Below are 9,052 nucleotides of genomic sequence, written 5' to 3'. Positions count from 1 at the left end.
TGGCCCTGCTAACTCTTTTTTGGCACTAAAAAGATATTGGAGAAAAATTATATGAATAAAGATAACATCAGCTGCTACCCCTTTTGTGAAATTGGGACCTACAGTGAATATCTTCACGGCATCAACTTTGCGCTTTCATTTTAAATTTTTAGTGCCATAATATCCCATCATGTTTTTGTGCTGGTTTGAGTTGATGTTAAAATGTGCATTTTATGTAAATCTGTGGTGTCGCTATGTGTCAAATGCTCGGTGGGTGTCTTATCAGCAAAGCCCCATTTCGGCAGTGTGAAAGGAAGTCCAGTGAAAAAGGCCATCCATGGATCTATCGGGAGTCACCATCGCAACAAGTCCAGATGAAAAGACCAGACATCCATTTGCCTGGTAACAACCTACAACCTCTGTTTCTGTTCCTCCTATCTCCCTTGGTTTCTGACTCCTTTTGCACTGCTTTTACACATTCTCAAATAACACATGTGAGGACACATTTTCCTTTTGGTACTGATTATGCTTGTTGTAGCTGAGTTCTTCAGAAAGTTTGGGATAATTTTGTCTGTTCTGTCAGAGCTGAAGTGTTCCAGTGGCTGCTTTATTTGAGCGGGCCAAGCCTTACGTTGAGTTAAGTTACCAAAGGAATGAATCTGTAATACTGATACTCTGCATTTTGTATCTGCCACCATTATTTTCTTTATGGATGGAATGGAGTATGCTGGTTGGTTGTTCTACCACTTTGTTCCATGCTGGAATATCTCAACACTATTGGGTGGATTAGTATGAAATTTGTTACAAGCTTTCACAAAGTTGAAATTTTCCCTTTTAGAGTTTTGAACTTGAATGCTTTATAAAAATATAAAATGGAGCTACAAGGCTCAAAAACTGCCCAATTGTTGAACGTAATGCTGTAGACCACAAACAATTATTTGCAAAATCACTGAATTCACAACAACCAACAATCGGTACATCACGGGTCCGAAGATGTTCACCGTGTTTTTCTGGGCGTGAAAGACATGAGTGCCCATTTCCATCCATCCATCCATCCATCTGTCCATCCCTTCTCTCTCTCTATTGCCACTCCTTCCTTCCTTCAGCCACTGTGACTGACTCATCTGCCATACATCTGTTAGAAAAGGGATTTAGTTCAGCCTAAGTTGCTTTCACCCATTCAGGGGGGCCTTTACAGCAAAGCGCTTCACTCCAATTTAAGCCCTTACTGGCCCAGCCGATGACAAACGCTTGTTTTCACCTCTGTGGTGACTGGACAGCTGTGGCTGGTGCCTGTTAGGCGTAGATTTAGGATTGATTATATGTACTTTATTCAAATCTAGCTCACGGGCAGTGAAGCTGACTGGAGTTTTGAACTCGGGTCTCTCAACAGGGGAATGTAATGCATATACAGCACTCAGCTTAAAGGGACTCATGCAGGGCTACGATAGCAACGGTACCCACGCAGGAGGGCTATAGACAGCCATTACATCACATGCATGGAGTTTCTCTTGTTTTCGAGCCTCAGTAAAAAACTCTGTCTCTGATTATTATGTAGGGGGCAACATCAAACTGAGACCTTTGCTTAAATTTTGCAAAAATGCAGCAAAGCCATTGTAGCTATAGCTGGACTTACGTTTTTGTCTTATTCATTCCTTGTTTTCTGTACTGTATTTGTTTTATGTATTATACTTAAAATGATCTAATAATAAAAAGGACAAACACAGATTGCATTCATAATTTATTATTAAATGGGAAGCAAAGTTGCTATGTATTATAGGTTCCCTCTGCATAGAAACTGTTATAGCTAATATATGGCATCATTAAATCATAATCATAACTGCTACAAGAGGACAATCTAACTACAGTTCTTGATTATATTGATCTGAGGGATATTTGTGACAACAATTTGATGGAGATGGCGTCTGTCTGCTCCAATTTTTAGTGATCGCATGTCTGTAAAAAATCTTTTTCTCTCTCTGCTTTTGTGAAAGCTCCGCCGTCTGTACTTTCCCCAGAGAAGACTGATTTGAGAATTCAACTGAAGTTCTGCCAATCCCTATCTGTCATTTAGAGTGGCTTTAGAGAAGCTGTTATTATTTTCAACACTGTGCCTTGTGAACAATTAGCTGCCAGGTTTTTATTGATGACAGCATTTCATTTCTTAGATTTTATTGAGGAAAGATAACAAGAACACAAGACATTCACAGAGGGAATTGCTCACTTTCAAAGCCAAATCATCAGGTGTTTAGAGAGGTAGTATTGGCAGCGGTGGAATGCAACAAAGTATGTTCACTCAAAAACTGCCCCAATATATCATTTTGTGGTGTTTTATGGAGCCCTCTTTCTATTCCAATACCTTTATCTAGTCACCTTTCAAAGTGGGGTTGTACAGTACACAGGGCCAATTTTCCTGCAGAATGAGTACTTTAACATGAGACCTTAAGTACTGATAATTCTTCTTTACTCTCAGTGAATGCAGGACTTTTACTTGTACTGGAGTATTTGTACAGTGTTATATTGCGACTCCTACTTCAGTGAAGAATCTGAGCATGTTCTTATAACTATAACAAATCACAACTTCATGGGAGCTTTTAGTAAGCATCAGCATTAATAAGCAGAAAATGTTGGTCATTAATGCGGGTCAGTGCTGGTCCAGACATTAATTAGCCAGCTGCAGCATTACAATGTGAACCTGACATCCCCGCCTGTTTTACTTTTGCATGACCGGCCACCAGGGGGCAGTGAAGCCTCTCCTCTCACAAAGGCAGCGCGTTGTGGATGAAAAAGCCTCCCAAGTTTGTAGGCTGAACGCCGGGTTGCCCTGCTGAGTTTTGTGCCCCTATTGAGAAATGACTTATTCTGAGTGTTAAAAAGAGCTTGCTGTGACTCTGTGGTGTAAACGGGCGTGTAAAGCCTCAGTGTGACTTCCAGTGGCGATCGTGATCGGGGAAATAACAGCAAACAGCAATAGAAAAAAAAACAAGTAGACACTTAGTAACCTGATATCCTGCCGTTTTTTGGTGACTTTATGTTCATATTTGATGCTGTTTTATAATCTGCGTGGTGCAGCAGATTGGAAACAAGGGTAAAGGGGTGGTGGGTGGGGGTAAATAAACCACTCTACCTAAAACTCTACCTCCTGTTTCTGCACTGTTTAACCCTTATCTAATTATCAAATTAAATTCCAGAGACGCATCCTCATTGATACAAATGTTTAAACATGCACAAAAGATAATTAAATAAGCCTTCACACCAAAATAATAAAGCTCTCTGTTTTTCATCTGGATAATTTAATTGCAGTTGTGCTCCAGGTACTGTGAGTTGCCTGGTGCCTGTGTATGAGTCACACAAGATGCTCATCTCCTAAGGTTCACCACCACCACCACCACCACCATCAGCAGCAGCAGCAGCAGCAGACAGCGTCACCCATCCACTCTGTTGCCCACACATGCGTTAGAGAAGGGAGGAGGGCGCTGCCGGATCAGGTCGATTCGACTCCCCCTCCGCTGGACTGATCACACTGATTGATCGTCGAGGTGCGTCCCGGAGGAACCCCTGCGAGGAGCTCGGAGAGGTGGGAAAGTTGGGGGGGGAGACCGCTGTGTGGTCGCAGATGACACGCAGAAGAAAGTGTGTGGGCGGATGAGGAAGTTCAGAGCACGGATTGATGGTCACACACCTAGATTGTACTGGCAGCAGCACAACCGCCGGACTCTCCGTCCTCCAGCAGTTTCTGTAATCAGAGGTGATCCGCGCATGGGAAAATGACAATCAAGTTTGTGGTCATCCTCTTCACACTTCTGCTCATTCAAGGTGCTCGGTGAGTCGGATTTGTCTCATTTTGTTCGCATGATCAACAGCTGAGAGGTGTTTCATTTGAAGCTTCAAAAGTTCACACGCGACTATTGTGGGATACAATGGCGAGTGCGCATTTTGTGTGAATGAATGTGGCTGATAATGCATGTAGTGTTTTTTTTCTCCCTCTCAGGGCTTTCCCCGCGCGCGTGCACACAGACACACGCACGCTCACACATACAGAGACATAAATAACAGCAACCATGTACTGCTGTGCCCAAATCCAGAGTCTAGGTCTGGCAATCGTTCACAGGCTGCATTTAAACAACATGAATATGTTAGCAGACGTTTCGCTGCAAAGTTTTGATGATAATTGAAGCTATTAATCAACATGATTAACGACCACCCCATCCTCCATCCTCTTGTTTTCTTTTTCTCTTTCCTTCTTTTTGTTATTCCACCTCCACTCCTCAGTTCTGATCTACTGGAATATGGCGACTATGAAGATCACCACGATACCACCGTCAATCAAATGCTGGTTCCCAGGTCGCACCAGGAGGATGCCACACTTATACTGAACAATTTGCTTAAGGAATATGACAAGACGCTGCGGCCGGACATTGGAGGTAAGATTGGATCACGCTGATCAGTTTGAGGTCCCTCTCCCACCCTCATCTCCTCTCTGTGTTTTTGTTTTTGTCTTAGCTTAAGAATGATGCATGTGCAGACTCTGATACTGGTAGGCTGTGTTCACATTCATCTGCTGAAGGTGGATATGTGTGTGTGTGCCCAGTGAAAATCCCATTTTAAAGAGGTGGAGCTTGCGAGTGTGATCTGTGACATCACCTAATAGTTTGGGAGCCAATCCTGGTTCAATATTCAACTCACACGAGTGCGATGGGGAACCTGAAGCCTCCTGAGCACATACACTGAGAATTCAGAGACTTTACAGTGAAGTAGGAGACATCTTATGTCCTGAAGTCACTTTCTTGAAAGGTGAAAGGACGAGGTGCCATTTTAAGGATTGAACAAGTGAAATTATTGTTGGAAAAAGCATGTCAGACTTATATTATTCTTCAGAGGAGAGATTTTATATACACAGTAAAACCTGTATGGAGGGGATCTTCAAAGCTTGTGTGATGGCCTGAAAGCTGAGTGCAGTTCAGCGTTCGTGGCTCTGCCCAAGGTGCTGATTTTTAGTGGCTGAGAGCGGTGCTGTCCGAGGTTCTGAAACTAGTGTAGGATGTATATCAGCTTGTTCCAGATCTCCACTAAAGCTTTGTGATGTTCACAGGAAGGAAGGGCTCACACTCAAAACTCATTTTTTCTTTTTTTTTCCTGCACTGTTCCATCCAATAACAACATCCTGCATGTGTTTTCCACCAATTTTTACCCACATTTCTGTAAAAATACTGGCAGACATGTTTGTTATCTTTGGACACTTTGAACAATGTTCGGCTGCACAGCATGAGACTGTAATCATGACCCCAGGTCTCAGCTTGTTAACAATGTTGTGTGTTTACTGAAAAAATGCAAGGTTTCAGTATCTGCAGGATGATCTTGCATAAACTACAGCTGCAGCTTCAGGTTGTTTTCATTATTGATTCATCTGCTCATAGTTTTCTCCATTAATTGATTGTTTTCTCTATAAAGCAATGTGATGAAAAATTCTAGCAAGACATTTTCAGATGTTAACAGTCCCAAACCCACTGATATCTACTTTACTATCATAAAGGACAAAGGAAAAAAGCAAATCCTCACATTTGAAAAACTGAGGATTTAAGAGCTTTTCAACACCAACTTTTCAAAGTGCCTCAGTTACACATAGGCAATTAAAATAAACACAAGCAACAATTTACATGAATAAGGACAAATTAGGGGAAAGAATCATCAATTGAATTCCTTTGAGAATGAATTGATTTATTATTTATTAAATTGAGGAATCCAGCACTGGGATAATATGAGAACGCTGTGGAGCCTTTGTTAGTGATCTTGCATTAGAAGTTTTGAGTCAGTTGTAGAGAGAAGATAACAATAGTCAAGACACAAAGAGACAAAACAGTGGGTGAATTGTTCACAACAGGGAGCACAGTTTGCCAATTTTCTTTGCAGGAAAGAAAAAGAGACTGGAGATTTTTCTCAAAGTTCAACTGGGAATCAGAAATGACCAACTGAAGACCAACTTTGAGTTAGAAGGTTTGGTTCAGAGATCAGAACTTCATTGTTGTTGCGGTTTAACAGCAGGAGACTATGACAGAGTTTTGCTAGCAGAACTACTAGTGTGTGACTTCATTTCCTGCTTTTTTAATGGAAATGTGATGTCACATGTCACAACTTGCAACGTTTCTCCAAACGTTTGACATGTTTTTCACAGGACAGAGACATTTTTAGGGATTGTGTCTTTATTCTTTTAACAAAAGTCAGATCACAGATAAATACTGGGGCAAGAACGTTGAATGAGAACAAATCTGTTTTCCATTCTCAGCAAATCAGTTTGGCTTCAAACTAATGAAGAGTTCCTCACATGGGCCTCCTTATTGTATTGCCAAAATGTCTATGATTCAGCGCAAAGTTGAACTGAACTCCCCGAAGATTGCCAAAAGTGTTGGCCTCAGGCTGAGCTACATTTGGGTGGGTATCTGTCCCACCTTACCTCTATGGGAGATTGCAGGGCTGACATACTGTGCATATAAGATGGCCTGTGTGTGAGAGGTAGAGGGTGGCAGTTTCTCTGATTGCACTTACGATGCAATCAAAGCTCCAGGCTTCTTGGGGAGGAATGGTGCTCTTCAGAGAGGAAAGGAGGCTTGCTGCTAATCAAATGGTTACTGGGTTGATCCATTGGTGAGCTGGTGACTGGAAAGGTTCCCTGTGTTGAGTGTGTAGCCATTACCAAACTCCCATTTCTTGGTACTGTCAATTGGAGAAAATCAAACCTGTCTTGATCAGAATCTGAACATGCAGGAGTGTGAGACTGGTGATTATCCCATGCATTTTATATGATGGTGGTGAGAGCCAGATGTTATGGCTCTATATTTGACAGAATGTGTAAAAGCAGACAGCTGCACTCTAGAAGCTCTGAACGTTGACCAGCCTTGTTGTACAGATAGCTTAAATGGTGTCATGTGGTATCTCTTTTGTCAGAGATATAGGACCTGTTTTGTGTCTTTTATTCCAATTTATTTCTTCCTTCTTAACTTTTTCCCCCCATGAGTCTTTTCTCTGGACTGGGATTTTGCACTCACAATCAGCAATGTGCTTGCAAAATCAGAGGAATAGTTGATCTGATATGTAGAAATCATTCGGGGATTGCTCTACTCTACATTTTGGAATAAACACTGTGTGCTCCATAACTTTTAAGATGCTGTAGTTGCTGTTTCCTGCAGCCCACTGTGTCATTTTCCTCCCTCCTTATCACTTATATCCTTGCACATTCTGGTATACATGCACCACAACGCTTGCTGAAGAAGACTGTGCACATATGCAGAAAGCTTTTTACAAATGGCCTTAAGTGTTAGTCTAAAATTTGATTTAAAAAGTGGGACTTATTGTCGAAGACTTGTGTAAATAATTAAAAAAAAAAAACTAGATATAGCCTTTAGATGCATATTTTCACCCATAGCATGATCTTTTCATAAGCCTACTGAAGTCATTTTGTTACCTAAACCTAACCAAATCACTTCATGGCAAAGGTCCAGCAGGCCTGTCACTGGTGCCATTTTGGGAGTCAATGGCAGTTGATCTACTCAGTCGTTTAGATGTGAGGACATGTTGGAAAAAGTAAAGTGTATTAAATTGAATAGCACAGACTGACAAAGTGACATTATCAAACCTCTGTTTTCTAATTAGAAGTGTGTTTTTTAAACAGGATGTTTAGTAGAACTGTCTCCGAGCCAGAGGACTCATGGGTTCGAAGTCATTTGAAAGTTTATTAAGACCCAGTCTGAGACGACGCTGTGGATATTGAAGTTGCCACCGCCAAGCCTGACGGACTTTCATTTGTGACGGTCTCAGTTTGTGAGTTTTAGTGGCGTTACGCTCGAGATGAAGTTTCAAAAGACTTTGTGGAAAGATACTGGTGGGAACACTTATCTCCAGATCATTAACTGTGTTTATTTGTGTTCTTGGGGTATTTAAAATGACCGAGCACTCAGACTTCCTAGTCAATAACTTGGTAGGAATTGATTTTTTTTATTTTGTTTCACCTCGACTGGTCACTCGCTGAGTTCAGTGTGGTAACTCACCTCTGGGATGGGGGAAACTCCCTCCAGCTCTGCTGCCATAATTAAGGATGAAATTTTGATGAGCTCCAGTTGACAAACCTCAGTGTCATCCATGAAAAGTTAATGCCTTTGCAGGATAATGTGAGGCAGTGTATGGCACACACACACATATAATTAGAAATACACACACAAAGAAACGCACTCGACAATGACGCTGAGTCAAAGACAGATCTGGGACATTTGAGACATCGTAAAAAAGAGTGGGTTCAGCTGAGAACTGCTACAATGAATCTCTGTGAAACACACACACACACACACAACAAGTACACTCACAGTCAGCTACTACACTTAAAACGGTCTGTCGCATTTCTGAGATACACCTGGATTTTGTCAAAATCAAAGTCATCCTCTTCTCACACACACACACACACACACACACAACATCAAACAATGTTTTTTCCATTTGCCTCCTTTCTCTATTTCTGCTGCTTCTATGCTGCTAGCTGTGGAACCGGACTACATGCTGTTGTTTTAAGTATTTTTGAGATTTCTGTATTAATTGGCCATTAATTTAAGGGTCAGAAACGTATTTGCATTTTATAGTGAAGCTCACTTCTTTGGCAAGTTTAGAGTAGAGACTGGGAAACTGTGACATGTATGTGTTCAAAATTAGATTTTTTTTCAAAATCTCAAGCCTCCCCTCGAGGCACATTGACAAAGATGGAAACAGCACACTTCTTTGTAGTCAAGAACACTTACAAGTACATTTACAAAAATGATTAGTTTCAAGATCTGAAATGGCTACATGTAAAAGTAGGATTATTTACTGGCTTCTCTAAAGTCCCATTTTGGTGCATGACCTCAACTTTGCATATGATTGGTCAAGCTTTTCTGTTAAATGTACATTGGTTGACAATAACTCCACTTTTGTGTGACAAAACTGAACAACTCGCAGCTCGATGGCAACATTTTCTAGGAGTCAATGCCAATTTAAAATTTTTATGAGTTGAGATTTTGTTTTATTTGTCTTTTTAGTAATGTTGTTCTCATGT

At 41.2% G+C, this 9,052-nt stretch overlaps 1 protein-coding gene across 6 annotated transcripts in view; it reads left to right on the top strand.

Annotated features, from left to right (window-relative positions):
- The first annotated feature begins 3,379 nt into the window (after positions 1–3,379).
- The window catches only part of LOC124055432 (gamma-aminobutyric acid receptor subunit gamma-3-like), a 93,906-nt gene continuing 88,233 nt past the window's right edge, over positions 3,380–9,052 (top strand). For 4 of the 6 annotated variants that reach the window (XR_006842640.1, XR_006842639.1, XR_006842641.1 and 1 more), the window contains exons 1-2: positions 3,383–3,802; positions 4,252–4,403. Coding sequence is in view for 3 of the 6 variants with exons in the window: in XM_046382284.1 (XP_046238240.1) it covers positions 3,747–3,802; positions 4,252–4,403 (208 nt within the window). In the remaining 3 variants the exon portion in view is untranslated. Of the gene's footprint in view, positions 3,803–4,251; positions 4,404–9,052 lie in introns of all 6 variants that reach the window. The other 2 variants (XM_046382283.1, XM_046382288.1) reach the window with 2 other exon arrangements.

This window comes from Scatophagus argus, chromosome 24 (assembly GCF_020382885.2).
Source record: "Scatophagus argus isolate fScaArg1 chromosome 24, fScaArg1.pri, whole genome shotgun sequence".
Lineage (NCBI taxonomy): Eukaryota > Metazoa > Chordata > Actinopteri > Scatophagidae > Scatophagus > Scatophagus argus.
This window is presented reverse-complemented; position numbering and strand designations above follow the sequence as displayed.